Raw genomic sequence first — 20,120 nt, forward strand, 5'->3', positions numbered from 1 at the left:
AGAAGAGGTAACCAAGACCCTGAGAGGTTGTCACTGCCCTGGGTTGCCCAGCTAGTTAGCGGCAGAGCTGAGCTTTAGAAGTGTCTCTTTAACGCCAGAATCCCTATCCTAAACCAGTTAGGCAGATTTCTGCTCTGTGTTGCTAAATAATGTTCTAAAGGACTCGGGCCACTTTACACTCCCCCCAGAACCGTGGGCTCCTGAGAATCTGGGCCTGGGGACCCAGAGGACTGTGTGGCTAGTGCTAGAAACCCTTCCAGCCACGGAGAAATGCGGCAGTTGTGCTGGCTGGAAGGATAGTCTGTCCACCGAGCGGCCAGCCCACGCTGCACAGGAGTGGATATCTGAACTGCACTGCGCGGCCCCAGCACCCACAGGCCTGGGAGGTTACATCGGGTCAGAAGAGCTGCCAGGAGCAGTTGGTGAGCACTCTGCCCTGGGGCCGGCCTCAGAACACTGCCGCCGTATCTGTGCAGGCCAGTTGCACACACGCTCTGGCAGGAGGTAATGTGATATGTGCTGCTGCACACGGTCCCCTCAGGACCCGGGCCCAGCACGGCCTGAGCAGCCTCAGTGTGGATCACGACCGTGACAGGCGTGGGGCTCCTTCCCTCCTACCTGACCCAGAGCCGCCCTGGGTGTGGCCACTGAGCTCTGCCGGGCGGTAGCCTGGAGCACGAGTGGGGCTTCGGCATCTGACAGACCTGGGTCAGACCTGGGCATGTCTCTGCCCCCTGGCGTTAAAGACCATGCCTGTTAGCATCCCAAGAAACAGGACTGGGAGCCTGCCCGCAGCAGCCACACTAACATCCTAAGTCAGCCAGTCTCCCTCCTGCCACTTCCTACAGCCACTGCCGCAGCCTCAACAATCCGACCTCCCCCGACACCTGCCCCCCGGCACCCACAATTCCCTGGGCTTCCCCTGTGTAGCACTGACCTGCTGTGTTGCAGCTTTCACCTCACAGGCAGGTGTGCACACCAGGCAAAGCGTGTCCTTCAACTCCAGGACCAGAGCCTGGCCCAGGCCTCTGCTCAGGGATGTTTACTGAATGAATGAACAAAGGAACCACTGAAGACAGGTTGAAGCTTACAGCCCAGCACCCCGGAGGCAGGGGAGGGGTATCGGTTAACAGCCACAGAGGTGTAAAGAGCACCTGCTCTGTGCCAGGCGTGATTAGCATGTGAATGTGAAGCCACCAGCACCTCCCTGCCCTGGCCTTCTAGGAGCCAGAAACTGTGATCAGCCCAGCAGCAAGGATTCAAGATGCCAGCTGGGTCCTGGGGCCCAGGGGGGAGGGGCAGCTGTCTGGGTACTACCCCCTGGCAGACTGCCAGGCCCCAGTCTCTGAATAGCCAAACACTGAGCAGAAGGCCACAGACCCAATTAGCAAGGCCAGGGGCTCCTGCCCTGACTCGGCCCCTCCTTCTCCAACAGTGGGTCCTGGGCCCCAGGGACAAAGAGGAGCCAGGAGCCAGAAGCCGGACGTGGAGCCTGAGCCCAGACTGGAAAAGCAGGGCAGCGCAGCAGCCCAGGGAACACAGGCCCCTGGGAGGCAGGAACCTTTCCCAGGAGCTGTCACCATCAGGGGGGGGTGTCAGTTCCAGCTGAAAACCAGGCCATCAGGTGCCCCGGGGAAAGGGCTTCATCCTCAGGACACTTATTGACTGCAGGCACCTCTGAAAGGCTGTGCCCTCCCCGCCGAGCCCCTCCGTATGTGCCATGATGCCACAGCACCTTTTCCCACGGGCCTGTCTCAGGCCCAGCACTTTCATAGACATCGTCTTGCTCAGCCTCCCTCGCTCCCCAGAAGTCTTCCCAGTGAAGACAAAGGGTACCAAGGTTCTAACACCAGGTGGAATGACCTGGGTCTGCTGGGTCCCACATCCAAGTTCACTGCTTTCTCGCCTGACACCCCACCCCACCCCCACCTCCACCACAGCTGTCAGAGGCATCCGCAGAGTGGGGAACAGTTCCTCACAGTTTCCCTTCCAGGCAGGGAAAGTGCCCCGAGGTGTCCCCACCCATCTTCTCTGCACCAAAGAACCTGAGGGTGGGATAGTGAGGCAAAGCCCACGTCCTGTGTGTGGGCCTCTACCTGTGTGGGTGTCCACCTGGTGGCCCAGAAAGGACTTCTCAGGGCATCTGGGGCATGGGTGTGGACATGGGGGATTGACACTAGTGATTTTTGTTAAAAGAAGGTAGGAAGGAAGGAACATACAGGTTGGTAAATAATTAAGTGGATGAATGAACAAAGGTTGGAAAGCCTAAAGGGCACAGCCAACCCAAGAGAGAGATCAGGACCCTGCCAGGAGGCCTCCCTGCTGCCTGCCCAACCCTCACATCACCCCTAGCCTCGCACATGGCCTGCACTACCTGCTCCCTGCCAAGCCTGCCCCACCCCCGCTCCCTGTGCCCACTCTTCCACAGGAACTCCTCTGGGCCATGTGCAGCCTCTGCCATGCTCACGATCAGAAGCCCAGCCCCCATGTCACCTCCCAGGTGAGCCAGGGACACCCCAACCACTGCCCTCTGGCAGAGCAGGTCCCCATGGGGTGGGAAGGACCCAGTCTCACACTTAGGCCAGCCCTCCTGACAGGAAGACCCCCTCTCATTGGGGACTCTACAGCAGTTGGCCTCACATTATTGTTTTAAGTAGATATTTACAAATGAGCGGAAAGGTCCTGCGTCCAGCACATCTGTCTCCAGTTTCTCCTCCTGAGCACCGCCCTCGCCCTCACCCTGGGTCACATGAGGAATAGCTCCAGTGCAGTTCCCAGCTTCCTCCCGGGGTCCTGCACCGACCTCGCTTCCCCCAGAGACCCCTCTGGCTGGCTTCGGAGCCCTTGTCCGTCGTGTTAGCCTGTGTGCATGCTACGGTGTGGTCTGGAGCGCTGGCCCCGGGTCCTGGTGGTGGTGGGAAGGCACGGCAGGGTCTTCTCCTGCGTCTGCTGTGCTGTGACAGGCCAGTGAGGGCAGTAACCTTACCGGGGAAGATCTCTGAAGGCAGGGACCACCCTGTCCGTCCTGGCACACCTGGACAAGAACCTATGTGTTGGCAGCTGAATGTGGCAGGTGGGTAGTAGTCGAATGTTCACTAGGCACCAGGTGATATGCAAAGACCTTTGCAAACGTTTCATCCAGCTTTACGTAAAGACCACCAGGAGGGCTGTAGGCATCCCATTTTACAGATTGAGGCTCAGAGAATCCGATGACTTTCCCAAGGTCATCTGGCTGGGGCCTGGGGGTGTGGAAGGCTGGCTGGACAGACTGGGATCCACTGGCCTCGTCCTGGGACCTGTCCCTGCTCATCATCCCCACCGGAGCCACGTGATCAGGGACACCAGCGGCCATGCCACCTACGGAGTAGGGATCCTTTGTGCTGGAGTGAAATGATCCTCGAAGAAACGATCACCCGCTCCCTTCACTACCTCTGGAGACCAAGTCCTCGCTGGTTTTTTCCCTTCTTTATCTCAAGTACATTTAAGTGTCAATTAAATTTGAAATATCTACATTTGTCAGCATTTCATTTGGGGCCAGCGTGACGTGCTGCTGATTTGTCCACGCGAGGTGACACATGAAAAAAACTCTCGAGATGCAGATCTTCCTCATTAAAAAATAAGCCCGTGCGATCCCGGCGCGGCAGAGAGCCACGGAGCACGTCCCCGCTTCCTGACGCCGCGTCTCTGACATGGTATTTAAAAAGGAACAGCCGCGCCTGTCACCACTGTCACACGCGCGCGCCAACCGGCGACACGTTAAACCAAACATTAGAAAGGGTTCGGGAAGTCATCTGCATGGAGCCTGTGCCGAGACGGGGTAGGCAGAGGCGGGAGCAGCGCGGAGATGACGGGGTCTGGACAGTGATGGACAGCAGGCCTTTCTTTCCCGCCAAGACTCCGGCAGCCCTCGCCGGGTAGCCGGGCTCGCCACGACCTGCCTTCTCGCAGACAGCAATTTGTGTATAATAAAATCCAGGCAAGTGGTGGGTGGCAGACTGCAGGGTAGTAGCTGAATTGGGTTAATGAGGGAAGAGGTACACTTTTTTTTCCCCATATTCTGCCTTAAGCTAATAAAAAATTTAAACCTGGACATTTTCGACGGTTCATCCTTTATCTCTGACAAATATCTGACTGTATGTTTCACGGAAGAACATGAGCAGCTGAATTTAAATAGGTTTATTTTGAAACCTCACCTTTTATTGAAAGCGGAAGGGGAAACACCCTGCGCCTTATTCCATTGTTTCAGATCCACGGGAGGAAAGAGGCAGGATGGCGAAGTGGTTCCGAGCCAGGGAAATGCAGAGTCCCGGGCCCTCCTTCAGCTGCTGTGTGACCCTGGGCAGGCAGCTCCCTCTCTCTGAGCCTTGGCTTCTTTATCTGCAAGATGAGGGCGCGAGAGGAGTTCCTGAGCAGCTTCGGCAGCGCTTCGCTCGACGCCGTAAGCACTGCTGGTGTCCTCATCACCCGCCCTGCGCCTGGACCTGGAAAGCTCTGCTCGGACCGGACCACATGTCGAATTCTCATCTGAGAGCTCAGCAGTGATCAGGAGACACAGGGCCTCTTGTCGCAGCCACTGCCCAGCCAGCCTGGATGGCAGGACGCTGGAGAGTGAGCTGGACATCCGGGCTCCCTCTCCCCGCTCACCCCAGCCCCGCTCCTGGACACGGCAGTGTGGGCAGGCACAGGATTTTATCGGTGACGGACGAAGCCAAGGGCCCTTTGCTCTCGCACGATTCCCAGCACTCCTGGCAGGTTTAGTGGCGTTTGGTTCGTGTGCCAAGCTGTGGCCTCTGCTTTCTTGTCACTGCCAGGGAGGGGCGTGCGTGGATGGCTGTTGGAACGGCATTCAAGGTGGATTTGAGGGCCTCCCAGGAGCCTCGAGGTGCATCCCCTCCTACACCTACTGCCAGCCCAGCTGACAGAAAGGCGAGGGGCTGGGCTGTAATCCCTGCTCGTCACTTCCTGGCTGGGTCACTTGGCCACATCCCTCTCCTTTGCCAGTGACTCCAGTGCTCAGCTAGCACTGGGCCTGCTCACAGCTGGCACCCAGGCAGGGCCTCTTGGTTGGGCACATGGTTGGACAGATGGACAGATGGACTATGGCAGTCGCACCCTCTGTAAAGTCAGTGTATGGAGACCTTCCTGCTCGGTGTTGAGAGGGGTAGAAATGGCCTCTGTAAGCCCCTGGCACTGTGTGGATATTATGTGAAACCTTTTTCTGAGACTCCCACCTGCCCCACACCCCAAATGTGGTCCCAATCTATGGGTCTCCGCGTCTCAGAGGACGGATGGCATGCTCAGAGCGGGGACCCTTCTATTCTGCAGCCACAGGCTGGTGAAAGGGACCGTGCTCTGTTGGGGCTCCAGGAAAACGAGTGAAACGGGGGGCACCTTGTCTCCCTTGCACACTGGCTTCCATTCATTCAGTCCTAAACTCTGATGGTGCTCATGCTGTGCCTCAGGTGGGGATAGAGAATGAGCCAGGCCCTGCCCTTGAGCCAGAAATAGAATTGCAAGAGGTTCAGTGGCCTCCACGAAGCGGTGACACATGCAGCCCGCGGAGAAGCTGACCGTCGCGGGAGAAGACCGCAGCGGGAGCTCCAGGAGGGCTGAGTCTCCAGGAGCGGGCCGCGCCCAGCAGACCAGGCGGTGGCGTAGGGGAGGGCAGGAGGCCGCACAGGTGGGCAGGGCCAGCTCCGTGTCTGCCCTGCGGGGAGCTTGCCTTGGCACTGCCACTCTGCAGCCCTCCCTCCGCCCAGCTATACGCCATCCACAAAGGCCTGGGCGCCTTATTCCCAATGCTTTACTCAGCGGGTTTACTCACCAATCAACCCATCGCCAAGAAATTGCGGTTCAGAGCAGCAGATACACAGGCGTTAAGCAGGCGAGTGACAGGGCCGGGTTTGTGACTCAGAACAGGATTCCGGTGGCTGTGGAGAGTGGCCCTTCTCCGCGCCTTGTTGTATGTCCCGGAGGACATGGAGGAGCAGCAGCCTTGTCCTGCAGTGACACCTGCCTGCCCTCCTGAATCCGGGAAAGCGCCCGCCTGAGCCGACGCTCTCCCGTCCAGGAAGGGCCAAGGTGTGTCCCTACCCCCTGGAGGTGACCTGGGGAGGAGAGGAGAGGGGCGCTGTGGCTCACCCCCTCCCAGTGTGCACCCAGCAAGTGGCTTCCCCTCTCTGCGCCTCGATCCGCACTTCAGTAGGAGGGACCGCTCTGCCTGGCTGACTTCCAGGGAGGAGCAGAGGACGCGGGGGCCAGGTGGGGCAGCTGGGGGCAGCTCCCTGCTCCTTCTGAAAGAACCAGCGTGTTCCAGGTAACAGCTGGCTGGCAGACCATAGCTGAGACAGCCGCAGTCCACTCTCACAGCTGCTGCTCCGCACTCACCCTCCAGTGAGGTTCCCATGCCCTTTTCTTAGATGTCACGTTCTCCTGCATAAAACCTGAACGGAATTGCATCACATAAAGCAAAGAAAGGAGACTGCAGTGGTTGGGGTCGGGGGAGAGGAGATAGCCCCCCTCAGGCACCCCAGTGCCCACTCTCTCCCCAAACTTCACCATTGCCCCTAGGGATCCTCCGCATGTGCTGTACAGAACAGGGACATGGACCACCCGCTCCCAGCCGGGTGCCCAAGCATCGGCTGCAGGGCTGGATTCTAACCGAGGTCTGACCGGTCCAGCTCCCTCTCTCTAAGCAAGGCTCTCATAGGCCCTGGCCCATGTGTAACTCACAGGAGCCGGCGTGGAGTTTCTCTGAGCTGTGTGTGTGTGTGTGTGTGTGTGTGTGTGTGTGTGTGTGTTGATAGAGGCAGAGCTCACAGGTGGTGACAAGAGAGATGTATATTTTATAACAATGAATATTTAATTTACACATCACAGATGACAAAGACTCTCTGAAGAGCCATCTGAGGGGGATGCGGGAGCGGCTGCTCACCCGAAAGGGCACTTGAGCCCACTTCCATGTGGCTCACTGCCTGCCTCAACTTTTTTTTCCTGATTATTGAAATAGATATGCACGTTGTAGAAAACTTAGATGACACAGAAAAATAAAAGGACTGCTCCAGTCGCTAGTGTAGACGTTCAGACACACCTTTCCAGCCTTTTTTCTGTGCATTTCCCATGGGCAGACGAGGGAGAGTGCAATATAATTGCCATTCTGCATTCTGGTTTTTAGGTTTTCCTTTGTAAACATTACTAGTGACCTGGTGCATGGATTCGTGCACATTGAAAGGAAATTAATTGGAAGGTGGCCGGTGGGGCGGGACTGGGCATGACGGGCCAGACATACCCTGGAGCCAACCTCCTGCAGTCCCTCCCCGGCCGGTGCACCTGGGGCAGTGTCTGCAGAGTGAGCGGAGTCCCTCCAGCAGGTCGGGTCCCTTGGCCTAGCCTGTGGGGATGGGGCCGAAACTGGCAGCCTGACATCCCCCGAGGGGTCGCGGAGTGCGAGAGGGCACTCTGCAAAGTTGCTGTCACTCCGCAGCTCCTGTATTGAGTGTCTGGCCCCTGGTGGTCAGTGCCTGTCATAGCTACCGGCCAGTTGGCCAGTTGCTTAGGCTTTTATATATATAGTTACTGGGAGGTTAGCATTCAGCCAACGGGGCCATCATTCACTTCACCAGCTTCCTGTTGCTGTAAGTCTAGGTTGTTTCATGTTTTAATATCACAGACGTGGCAGTTATGGGCACTGTGGGCAATCTTGGCCATGTTTAGGGTTATCTAGATGGCAGTGGGATTGTCAGGTCAGAGGTGACTGGATCGTGTGTTTAAGGCTCTTGACACGTGTGGCAAACCCACAGTTCCTTTTCTATTTGGGACCAGCTCCCTTGCCTCGGGGGCCCACCTGCTCCCCTGCCACCAGCTTCACTGGCCCGTGGGGGCTGCTGACTGGGTCACATGGTGGAACTCACTGAGCTCCAGGAAGCCTCCACCCAAGGCTGCAGCGGAGGCCAGGCCAGGCCCGCCCCACCCTGTGGAGTCCTGGGGGTGCCTCCTAACTGTTCTCTTCTCTTGTCTTCCTCTGCCCCAGCCTGGTAAAGCCCTTGCAACACTATGCGGTCTTCCTGTCCGAGGACTCCTCTGACGATGAAAGCCAGCGGGAAGAGGGCCCGAGCCCTGGCTTCACCGAGAGCTTTTTCTTCTCCACTCCCTTTGAATGGTCTCTCCTTCCTTCTTCCCTTTCCCTGAGCTGGGCCCTGGGGGTGGGGGTGGCCAGGACTGCTTGCCCTTGTGTGGGGAGGGTGTCTAGAGCTGCTGCCTTCGGTGCCCCGGTGCCAACCTGCAGGGTGGATGCTACCTCCGGGTGTTCATTGTGCCAGCCCCACAGGGCGTGAAGCGACCGAGGTGACAAGAGGGATAGGGGTGTGAGGCGGTAGCGTGGGTCCCCACTCCTTATACAGGGAAATGTGCTTGATTGTAAATGGAATGAATTGGTGGCCACAGTTAGCCCTGTGGTGATGCTCAAGGCCTTCATCTCAGCACATCTTGGAAAGCCATAGAGATGGAGGGTCAAGTTTAAAACAAGAAAAATTTATGGAATGTGTGTATTAATGCTGGCACATCCAGACATTTTACTGATCCGTCTAACTTTAAAGTAATTTTATCGTTGTAATGTATGGCCTAAGCTTCATGCTGATTGCAGCTATCACCCAAAATTAAGCTTTTCTAGGCCTCTTCTTTGCCAGTTCTTGCCCCTCTGCCCACAAGTTTTCCAGAGCTGGGATTGAACAATGGGATAGCATTTGTCAGTGTTTGTTAACAAGTTGTGGTGTTTTTCAAGGGACCCTTTAAGGGAAGGAACTTGCCCTTTGCTGAAACCCAGATGGGCCCACATAACCCCAGGGAGTGAGTAGTTAGTGTTTATAGAAGTGGGGATTCTTCCCCCCTCTCCCTGCTCCGGTGACTCCCCCTGAACATAGGTGACAACCCATGCCTCCGCTCCTGCCCCTGTGCCCCACCCCGGGGGCGGGAAGGAGGGTTCTGGCCTTTTCTGACACCAGCTCACGGGAGAGCACGGGCAGGCCGATCCCCTCCCTTGTCCTCACTTAGAAAGGGGTGGTCTACGCCAGTATCGCCCAAGCGTCACAGGCCACCTTTCCATACGGTGTATCTTTTTCCTTAAAAAAATTTTGTTTAACATTTTAAAATTGCCTTGTCCTAAGCAATAATATCTATCATACCATAGGCTTAATGTATCAGCTGTTATTTCTACTACTAATTAAGAGCCATGGCAATAAGAAATGTTCACCCAGGTACCACCTTAAAACCACCTTGCAGGTAAAGGCACTCTAGGTGACATCCGAGCAGAGTCCAGCGGGCCCGTGTTCTCTTTAAACCATTTGGTGCCTTCAGTATTTATTTATTTATTTACTTATTTATTTAGGTGCCTTACATATTTAAATAATGGCTGTGTTCATTCCTTTAGCCAAGACCTATGAAAATCTAGGCTTTTGTGCGTGTTTACAAAAGAACTGGGCCATCTTAAAACAAAATGGGATCTTTTAAATTAATACTATTTCCTTAAGTGTATGGAGCACACTGACTTTTCTCTGTCTCCTTTGTGTTCAAATTTGGTTAAAGGGGCTTTAATTCCTTGGCAGATGGCATAGTCATTAAGCGAGGGACTTTTAAATTCTCTCCTACTCGGCTTTCATTTTACCTCTTACCAAGGGCTGTGTGACGTAGGATAAGTTCCTTAGCCTCTCTGAGCTTCAGCTTCCTTGTCTATGAGATAGGGGTTTGAGTCTACTTCCTGGGCTGCTTGTGTTGTTTCAGCAAGATGGTACAGGTTCGTGGAGTCCTTGCCAAGAGTCCAGGCTATTCGCTGAGCCCCCTCCTTCCACTGTCCCCTGCTGGTTCCTGCAAGTGAGCTGTTGTCACCACCAGGTGGCCACCTTCCCCCACTTTACTGGAATCATGGGCGGTTTCTGGCTGAGCCAGAGGCCCCAGCCTTATTGTTAGAGGTGGACGCTGCTCTGGCCCGGGCTCCACTAGAGGTCAGGGTTTATCCAGCACCATCTCCACGTGTGCAGAGGTGCCCTGGGGTCAGGCGTGTGAGAGAGGAACCCTTTCACTGAGGTTTTGGTGCATGATGCTGTCAGCCTCTGCGTGCCACTGTGCACCAGGCACCGCTCCCCTCATGCCCACCACTGCCTGCAAGGGCGGTCACTGTGGAATGGGGAAGCCATTGAGGCTCAGAGAGGTTAAGCGACTTGCCCACGGCCCCAAAGCAAGACATGGCACTGTCCGAGCTGGAACCAAGGTCAGCACAAGATTCCCCCTGAGGATCATGGGGTGTGCTGGGCAGCTGCCCTAGGGAGTTTCCCCGACTCAGTTCCCAAAAGCTGTTCCCAAGACCTGCCTGCCAAAGCTTAGGCCTGCGTCTGCCTGCCTGCTCCCTTTCCAGTCGTGCCCTGTTCCTTAGGCCTTGTCTGAATGGCTTGTGAGTCCACCAGCCATTTATCTGTTGGGTCCTACGGTTTGGGAGGAACGAGGTGAGACCCCCAGTGCCAGTTAGAGCCAAAGTGCTTTGCCCATAGTCCCACGGTGACCAACAGAACTCAAATTTAGTCCCAGGTCTGTCGGAGTGCCACTGCCCAGACCGCTGCACTCAGGACCTCAGGACACTCCTGTGCCCAAGGCTCCTGGGTGGGATCCTCAAGACCTGGAAGTCCTTGGAGGTGGGGACTGCTTGCTCTTCCCACTGAGGCTCTGGGTGGGAGAATCCAGCCTGCTCTGCTCTTCCCAGGCCACAGCCATATCGGACACTCAAGGAGTCAGACAGTGCAGAAGGCGAGGCAGAGAGCCCAGAGCAGCGGGCGAGGGAACCCGTGGGCCCCGCCCCAGCTCCCCCGGACCGGGCGGCCAGCGTCGACCTCCTGGAAGACATCTTCAGCAGCCTGGACATGGAGGTGCCACTGCAGCCCCTGGGCCAGGCCAAGAGCTTGGAGGACCTTCGAACTCCCAAAGACCTGAGGGAACAGTCGGGGACCTTTGACTATCAGGTACGGTGGGGGCGGAGGCGGGGGCGGGCCAGCTGGGACTGGAGCTTTCACGCCTGCCGCAGGTCCCCCACGTGTCAGAGGGAGAGACTTTTCCAAGGCCCTCGGCCAATGCTCAGGGTCAGTCTCACTGCAAACCCTGCCAGGAGGGCCAGCGGCCACCGCCCCTCAGTGATCACTAGGGAAGATGCTAAGCCTGAGGGAGGTCCGCCCCACTGTCATCTGTGCACCAGAGAGAGGTGGCCGGTGCGCCGCCGGGCTCTCCCCAGCACCCCACCAGGGAAGGCTCCCGGAGAGACTCTGGATCAGAACTTCTGGGTCCTGGATGATTTGTGTGCAACCACTGGTCTTCCCTGTGACCTGCACCCTGTCACATCCCCCCTCCTTCCGCTGTGACCTGCACCCTGTCACATTCCCCTCCTTCCACTGTGCCCTGCACCCTGTCACATCCCCCTCCGTGCCTGTCTCTTCACTGGCCCATGGGGGCTGCTGACTGGGTCACATGGTGGAACTCACTGAGCTCCCGTGTATCCATAACTCACATGCACCCCTCAGGCCAAGAGAGGGGAGGGGAGGCCAGGCCGTGGAGCTGGGGAGTGGTTGAGTGGGGCCTTGAGCCCAGTCCCATCCCCCGAGCCAGTGTGCCCTTGCCCAGGCCCTAACCCTCACTCGCCCTCCTGGGCTCACAGGTGACTGAAAGTGCCCCAAACGCTCTGAAAAGTAAAAAGGGCCCGACCAGGTGATGGTCAGTGAATGGAGTCATTTTTCCCAAAACTACTTGGCAACCCTGGCCTAAAGGGACAACGGGACCCTTCGCACCGTGCAGAGCCTCTGGGCTTGGAGTCCAGCCTGCCCGGGGCTCTCTGCTGGTGACCGGGGCTGAGCCCCAGCTGCTCTGAGTCCCAGGCGCCTAATCCCGGCCCCTGCCCAGCACACAGGAGGGGTTAGGTGGGGTGGGGGTGTGCTGCCTTCCCGTCTGTCCCGTCAGCCTGTGGTCACTGCCTCCCCTTCCCTCCTGCAGAGGCTGGACCTGGGCAGGAGTGACCGGAGCCGCGGGGTGCCGCTGGCCTTGAGGCTCGCTCACCCGTACAACAAGCTCTGGAGCCTGGGCCAGGACGACATGGCCGTTGGCAGCAAGCCCCAGGCCCCCCCTTCCGAGAAGCCCTCAGCCCTGCTCGGGAACGCCCCGGCCCAGCTTCACAGACCCCAGAACCGGGACAGCATCCTGGACCTCGGCGACAAGGAGGCGGCACCCGCCCCTACTCCGGGCAGTATCACCATTCCCCGGCCCCAGGGCAGGAAGACCCCGGAGCTGGGCATCATGCCCCCGCCTCCCACTGCCCGCCCAGCCAAGCTCCCAGCCGCCGGTGCTGCCCTCGGTGACTTCTCCTTGGAGTGGCTACAGGCGGAGCAGGACAGGCGCACAGCCCCGCTCCCCAGTGCTGCCCCCCAAGGCCCCACCAAACCGCTCCAGCCGCTCAGCCTGGCTCCAGGGTCTGCGGCCACTGGCAGTGATGCCCTGCTGGCCCTCCTGGACCCCCTTAGCACATCCTGGTCGGACAGTACCCTTCCACCAGGCCCTACAGCCCCAAATGTAGCTACCCCATTCACCCCCCAGTTCAGCTTCCCCCCCGCGGGGACCCCCACCGCATTTCCACAACCATCGCTCAACCCGTTTGTCCAATCTGTGCCAGCGGCACTGCCCACCATGTCCCTGGTCTCCACGCCGGCCAGGCCTTTCGGGGCCCCTCCTGCTTCCCTGGGGCCAGCTTTTGCCCCCAGCCTCCTACTGTCCAGCTCTGGCTTCTGCCCCCCACACAGATCTCAGCCCAACCTGTCCGCCCTCTCTATGCCCAATCTCTTTGGCCAGATGCCCATGGGTGCCCACACCAGCCCCTTACAACCACTGGGCCCCCCAACAGTTGCCCCTTCAAGGATCCGAACGTTGCCCTTGGTCCGTTCAAGTGCCAGGGCTGCTGAGGCCAAGCAGGGGCTGGCCCTTAGGTCTGGAGACCCCCCACTCATTCCTCCAAGACCCGCCCAGGGCCTGGAGCCAGCACTGCAGCCCTCTGCTACTCAAGAGGCCAGAGACCCCTTTGAGGATTTGCTGTGGAAAACCAAGCAAGACGTGAGCCCGGCCCCGGCCCCAACCCCAGGCTCGGTGGAACAGCTTAGGAAGCAGTGGGAGACCTTCGAGTGAGCCAGGCACTGAGGCCAGGCAGCCAAGCCCAGCAGGGCTGTCGCTACCCCAGCTCCCAGGCCAGAGGCCCTGCTTCTCCTGCCGCTCCATTCTACCCAGGCTCTGCTGGTGAGGAGGGGTGGGACCCTCTCTGCCTCCTACTCCCCTCCACACGCCCATCTCTGAGGTCTGGCCTTTGGAGAAAGGCATCAGTTCTGGCCCGCCTGCCACCATCTCTCCCCAGCACCCCTGTTGGGTTTTGCACTAAAAAGGTCAGCTGGGCCAGTGATTGCCCCAGGCCAGTCCTACCCACCTTTCCTCTGGAAACCTCCAGGCCTCTCTCTGTCCTGCCTGGCCCGGCCCTGGACACCCCACCACCACAGGCGCAGGTGTCAGTGTACCTGCAGCCTGAGTGTGTCTGCACGAGACACATGGTTTGGAGTTTGAAGTAGGAGCTACTGGCGGGGCATTTCCAACCCTCTAGCAATACACACACTGGTTCTTTGTGGGTCTTCACCCCAAACTTCAGCTGTTTCTGGCTTGGTTGAGAGTTGGGGGTGAGGGATCCTTGAGATCCCTAGTGATAGCCAACCCCTGCCCCAGCCAGCCCTGTGTGGGCTGGCAACTCTGGTTGGTAGACGGAAAAATAGCGACAGGTTAATCTGAGTGCATCTGAAGCTGGAGTCAGGCCATGCCCGGCGCTCTCCCTTGATCCTGTGGGTTCTCCTGGTCTTGTGTTTCTAATGGGGCTCAGCCTCTTATCTTGGGGGCTGTTGGGGCAGAACTGAGCAGCAGGCACTGTTCCAACTGGAAGGCCAAGCTTGACCCAGGAGTCCGACTGCCCGGGGTCAGGAAGGGGCGGGCCCTGCGCCCTCCTCCAGGTCCCGGGGAGGGGACTAGCAGCCGGGAGGAAGGGCTGGAGCACCCGCCCTGCCCCCTCGCAATCTCGCCAGCAAAGAAATTCCTGAGGCCAGTGTTACCAAAGCTAAATTGAAATGTTTTGTTATTGTTTCTCTTTCTTTTCCTTTTTACTTTATTGATTTAATGAATCTTGAAATTGACTAGTTTCAATAAACCAAGTTGAAATGTGACCCAAACATTTAAGAAAACAACCATCTGAGACGTGCAGGAAATTGTGAGCATTTTGACCTGATTTCTCATTTCCTATTTGTGTTGGCCAGACCGTCTCAGAGGTATCTGATGGGGCAAGGAGGTCTCTGGAGGCCCCCAGAACCCCAAGGAGCCTTGTTGGTGACTGAGGGGCTGGGAGGCCACCCCTGGGTGGGTGAGGCCTGCCCTGAGGTTCGCTCTGACAAAGGGGTGCGAAGAGCTGCTGGTCCCGCACATGGCTCCTCCTGGAGTCAGCCACGGCCCCTCAGGCAAGTCTTCTGTGAATCTCCCAGCTGCTTGGGAGAGGGGTGTCAGGTGGGGCTGTGGGTGCCGCCAGGACACTCAGGTGTTTCTGTAGATTCCAGTTCTGAACCCGTTGGGGACAGGGCAGCCCATCGGTGGGCGTATGAGTGAAGCCGTACTGTGGCCCCAGGAGCGGAGCCCACCCCGTGATCTCTGGCTGCACTGGGGCTGGTGGCTGCTCCTTGTTCCCATGAGCAAACCAAAGGAGGAAGTTCGTGTGAGCGTTCAAGAAAAACTCCTTGGGGAGAAGGCTGGTACCCTGTGTCCTTGAGGAAGGGAGGGAGGGAGGCCTCAGCCACCTTCAGGACCCCTCCTGTGGCGGCAGCAGCCAGGGAAGCATCTGACCCCTGGCCCACTCCCAAGCTTGTTCTCATTTGGGCCTCTGAGCCCAGCTCGGCCTCTCCCTCCCAAGCAGGGCATCGGGTGTGCTGGTCCCAGGCCTGCTGGGTCCCGGAGTAGGGCTGCGGGTCACCTGTGCAGAGGGTGCCCAGGAAGGAACACGTTCAGGGGGCATCTGGAGGTCTCACTAACGAGGGAACCTTGGCACCTGCAGCTCTGCCGTGTCGTGTTGGTGTTGGAAAGGGAGATGCACCGAGTGGGTGAGAAGCACACCCATTATCTGTCCCCTCCCCCGCCCCAGGCTGCCTGGAGAATGACGGTGCCTTAGGAGCAAAAGGAAACAATGGGCTCCCCCCAAAAAAGAGTGGCCCAGATTTTATATGTTGGGGTTCCACAGAAAATATCTTAGGATCCGTAGGAACAAAGGTTGGCCAAATCATAACCACAGCAGTGCTGTGGCTCAGTGGTTGGTACCAGAAGTGGCCGTGGCACGCTGGCACAGGAGGCACTGGCCTGGCACACAGGCAGGACAAAAGGGCTGTGAAGCCCTGCGGAGGTCAGGCACTCAGGCAGGTAGGTATCCCCCGGGATCAGAGACCCCAGTGTCAGGGCACCACCGAGGAGAAGAGGGGAAGCAAAGTTCCTGCATGTGTGACTGCAAGACGAGCAGACAGGCGGCGCCAGCACACCCGAGGGCCTCCCTTGAGCCCTCCCCTGGGCCCTCCCAGAAGCCTTTAGCGATTGGGCTGCAGGTGGAGTGGTCCCCGCAGAAGAGCTGGGAACCCAGAGCTGTGGGGGGAGGGGCTGCTCCTTCATCCTCATCCCCTCAGGGAGGCCCTTACCCTGTCTTTCCCTCAACTCCTGACACCTAAAAGGACACCCAGACAGCCTTCACAGCAGACCCGAGTTCAGCGACTTCAAGTTCTTTCCCACTGTCATCCCCACTGATCCTCACAGCCCTGCCTGGGAGGGGGCGGGCTGCTCTCCCCCCTCCAGTGACAGGCCCTGAGGAGGCTGCCTGGCCCAGACACCAGCAGCACCCCCGCCCCCGCGCCTCCTCTGCCCTGGCCGTGGTCTGTTCCTGCAGACGGTCCTGAAGCAGCATTTGTCCAGGGAGCCAGGAGCACCTGGCCGCTGGCTGTGGCCTCCCCGATTCCCCAGCTGCCTCCAGAGGAGGGAGACTGGGACGGGGGCCTTGGTCCTTGGGCAAGCCCTAGCCTGGCCTCCACGAGTGTTCATCCTTGGCTTGCCCCTGCCCGAGCGGTGAAGGTTGTCCCCCCGGCCCAGCCATCCCCTCGTGGGATGGCCTGCACCCACTACAGTCACCTGCACGCACAGCAAAGACGTGGACACACCCACGAGCCCAGTCCAGCACACACACCCATACTGCAGATCAGCAGTCCCCAGGTACACACCAATACCGTGTGTGCAAGTGCGCGCGCGCGCATACACACACACACACACACACACACACTCACTCCTGAACACACCCTGTGCATCACGTGTGCCCTGCCCTGCACAGCTGCACATCTGCTGAGGCAAGGCCTGCTGGGCCCGAGGGATTCGTCCAGCCTTGCCAGGCCCTCTCTGCTGCCCTGAGTGCCCCCCTTTTCCTCAGTCCACGGTGGGACAGAGGCAGGGGGTGCCAGCAGAGGGGACACTTCTCCAGCAAGTATGCTGGGCCCTGCACCAGCTCCCAAGGCCTGGAAGGGGCAGCCACGTCCCAAAGGCCTCCTGGAAGCGGCCTCCTCGGGTATCCAGGTGGAAACTGTCCGTGGCCTCGTAGGTGCTGGCGCTGGCAGCCAGGCCTAGATGAGTCTCTCCTCGGGTGGCACCTTGAGGACACTGTCCATCTCCAGCCGGGCCCCGGCCACCTCCTGCTGGCTCGGGCTGTAGGTGCCCTCTGACTGGCGGCGCTTTCTGGCTGCCAGGATCCCTGAGAGGAGGCCCAAGAGGAGGAGGAGGAGGCAGGCGCAGGCTGCAGGCACTGCCACCTCCAGCAGCGGGAACGGCAGTGGCCGTGGCAGGTCCTTCTGCAAGAGATAGGACAAGGAGGCCTCAGGTAAGGGAGGCGGGGAGGAGAGAGCAAAGCGGGCACAGGACTTGCTCAGAGGAAATGAGCGCTAACAGGGAGGTAGTGAGAGACCTGGCCCTGGGGGTATACAAGCAGGTGCCAGGGAGCCACCGTCAGAGCGACTGCCAGGAGATTCCTATATGACAAAGGGGTTCAGGCTGGAAGGACCCCCCAGTCCGAGCTCAGCACAGGGCGTGGACTGCACGGAAACCTCACACCGCGAGGTGAGGCAGCAGGGAGCCCTCCTCACTCCAGGAGCTCAGAGTCTGCTTTCTCTGGTCCCTGGTGTTTCCCCAAAAGCCGGGAGCAGGGCCTGCATGGTAGGCCCTCGGTGGGTAGTAGGTGAGAAAACAGGCTTTGCCCAGACTCCCCAGACGCGTGACTAGTTGGTGGCCAGCGAGGACTGGCACGTCTCCGTCTGCCCCCACACCATGCTGCCAGCCTTCAGCTTCAAGTCCCGGTCAGGGCCCTCCTGTCACGGCCAGCGCGGGCCTCAGTGCCCAGCCCTGCCATGTGGCTCCTCCTCCCGACAATAAACTCACTCAAGCTGCGGCAAGGGGGACTTGCTCCCTCCCCGTCCTGAAGGGTGGCCTGGTGTTTGAAAGTGACCATGAGACCAGGCTTCACCCCAAAGTGGGAGAATCTTAGGCAACAGCCAGAGAGGCTGACTGGCTGATGGCGAGCGCAGAATCCAGCTGGGCCTGCTCCCCCTCCCCATGGAAGCTAGACCGGGCTTTGGGGGGCCCTCCTCTCCGTCTCCCCAGTCTCCCAGGGTTTCCCCATCAGGGAGTCTGCAAGGCTGGAATTCTGAAGTCCCGGAATCACAGACACCCAGGATTCCAGAGCCACAGTCTCCCTCTCAGGCCCCGGTGACCTGGGCCCCAAGCCCAGCACACAGCCCTGGAGAAGGGTCCAAGGCTGCAGATAAAAGGGGGCCCTCACCAGCCGCCACCAGGCACTTCTGGGGGAGTTGTAAAGCCATTATCTCCCAGGGCTCTGGGAGGGTGGGTGGGGGAACCAGAGGCTGTAAAGTTCCACTTGAAAGGAAACAGTCCCCAGAAGCAGAGGGAATTTGCAGGTTTATGACCCAGGCTGCCAGAAGCCTGCGGAGATCAAGGCTCCTGCCCAGCCTTCCCTGCCCACCGCCCCTGCAGCCAGCACCCACTGTGGGTTCATGCCTGCAGGGCCAGCTCCGCCCCTTAGTGGGGAGCCCACCAGAGGGAGGTTCAAGCTCAAGCTGCCCGTGGGCCCCTCCGCAGCTGAGCGTCCTGGGGTCAGGGGCCAAGCTCGCTCTGGCTCAGACCTGGGCTCCTCAAATCTTTGTACTCTAGAAGCCCCCGGAGATTACAGCCTCCGTGTTCACCAACCTAAGTCCCTGAATCCCAAGATCCTGTGGGTCCTGAATCCTGTCCCAAATCGGGCTTGATGGAGCCCAGCTATTTCACTGCCAGCCCCCAGGGGATGGTGGGGACCTCCGGGCTCTCCCTGGAGTGAAAATGCTTCCTGGGTGGGGTTCATGGAAGGGACCTGGGTCTCTCCTGCTGCTGTCCACCCCACGACAGGGTTGGTCCAGGAGCAGCCCCAGGTGCAGCACAACTTCCCCTACCCATCACCACCACCACCACCACCACCACCACATCAGCTAATAAACTCCAAAACCCCACCCCCTCTGGCACAACTCACCACCACTTCACAGAACTGGCCCGAGAACCTTGCGCCGCAGACACATTCGGACGCCCCAGCAGCCACCCGGCAGGTGCCCCCATTCAGGCAGGGGTTGGCTTCACAGGAGAGCTGACACCTGGGAGGCAGAGAAGAGGGTGGGGGAGGAACCTGCTTCCTCCCTGCTGTCTCTTGTTCCCCCAGCGGCCACCTTTAGCTCCTCTAACCCCCTTCCCAGGCACCGAAGCTCATCCATTCACTGTCCCCGCCTGGCTGGGCCCTGCCGGGTGCCGAGGCCGCACGTGATCTCCATCACTGCCCGCCACCTCTGCCCCCGCATTCATGACTGAGAAGGGCTCACTCCACCAGAAGCACAGGAGAGCCTGTGCAAAGGCCCGGGGATGCTGACTCCAGCTGCAGCGGGCCCAGGACCTGCACCGTTACAGCCTCCCCAGGCGGTCCTGGCGCAGGTGGCCTGTGCAAGGGCCCCCAAGAAACACCACCAGGCCACCCCTTCCCTGCAGGGTCTGCAGAGCAGAGGGTAGAAGCCCCAGAAAGTGACCGAGGGGGGCTGTCAGGCATGTGATGACAGTGAGAACTCAGACGGTGAGTACCCCACTCTACCCATCCTGCCCAGCTCTCTACACTCACCAGCCACTCTCCAGGCCCTGCCCCAAACCCACCTCTGGCCAGCAAAGTCCTCCTGGCAGCTGCAGTTGGCACCCTGAGGCCCACCCTCACACGGGCAGGTGACATTCAGGCGGCACCCCTCTGGCAGGACCGGCAACCTGGGGAGAAACAGGCTAGACTAGGGGCAGGACGCCTGGGGCTCTCCCACCCTCAGCCCCTCGAGCACAGGCCAGCGGAGCCCCTGTGTTGGCATCTGTGGACTCAGGGCCACCTCCTACAGTCCCTGGTGTCAGTCAGGCACGTGGTGTCTGAGGTGGCCACAGCGCTGTCCAGCCCCGCCCCGCCCCAGGCCCGGGATCTTCCTGGGTCCAGGCCTTTGAGAAGCTGACAAAGGGGAAGGGCTCTGCTCAGAACAAAGCGCATTCCTTAGCACAGCGCGGGCCTGACATTCCTGGGGGGTGGGGGGGGACCCAGGAGGTAAGGCCTCCCACAGGCAGCCCTCCATAACCTTCGCTCCAAAGGGCTGGGGCATCGGACCAAGGATAGACAGGGGCCCACCTCACCCGGCCTCCCTCCCGGGGGACCAATGCGGTGAACATCAGCGGTGGGTGGTGGGCTTTTGGGGAAGCTCCGTCAAGGGTTTCTTCCCAGACCGGCTCTGGGTTCCCCACCCTTCACCCCCAGACAGAGCGCCGTTTATCTGAAATTCACATGTATCGGTGAACTCTACCTGGCAAGTCTAGGGGACTGTGGTTGAGGGGGCCGGCCCACAGACCCGGCGCATCCACAGCCCGGCCCTCGGCCTTCCGGCCTCACCCACCGT

General features: G+C 59.3%; 2 protein-coding genes across 3 annotated transcripts in view; one reads left to right on the top strand and one right to left on the bottom strand.

Annotated features, from left to right (window-relative positions):
- The window catches only part of DENND1A (DENN/MADD domain containing 1A), a 446,857-nt gene extending 432,581 nt beyond the window's left edge, over positions 1 to 14,276 (top strand). For both annotated transcript variants that reach the window (XM_015567102.1, XM_015567103.1), the window contains 3 exons: positions 8,030 to 8,158; positions 10,748 to 11,003; positions 12,022 to 14,276. In XM_015567102.1, the coding sequence (XP_015422588.1) occupies positions 8,030 to 8,158; positions 10,748 to 11,003; positions 12,022 to 13,200 (1,564 nt within the window). In that variant the 3' untranslated portion in view covers positions 13,201 to 14,276. The remainder of the gene's footprint in view (positions 1 to 8,029; positions 8,159 to 10,747; positions 11,004 to 12,021) is intronic.
- Positions 13,919 to 20,120, bottom strand: part of CRB2 (crumbs family member 2) — a 24,016-nt gene continuing 17,814 nt past the window's right edge. Inside the window, exons 8-10 of the mRNA XM_015567138.1 lie at positions 19,351 to 19,455; positions 18,689 to 18,806; positions 13,919 to 16,964 (exon numbers count right to left, since the gene is read on the bottom strand). Of these exons, the coding sequence (XP_015422624.1) occupies positions 16,740 to 16,964; positions 18,689 to 18,806; positions 19,351 to 19,455 (448 nt within the window). The 3' untranslated portion in view covers positions 13,919 to 16,739. The remainder of the gene's footprint in view (positions 16,965 to 18,688; positions 18,807 to 19,350; positions 19,456 to 20,120) is intronic.

This window comes from Myotis davidii, unplaced genomic scaffold (assembly GCF_000327345.1).
Source record: "Myotis davidii unplaced genomic scaffold, ASM32734v1 scaffold142, whole genome shotgun sequence".
Lineage (NCBI taxonomy): Eukaryota > Metazoa > Chordata > Mammalia > Chiroptera > Vespertilionidae > Myotis > Myotis davidii.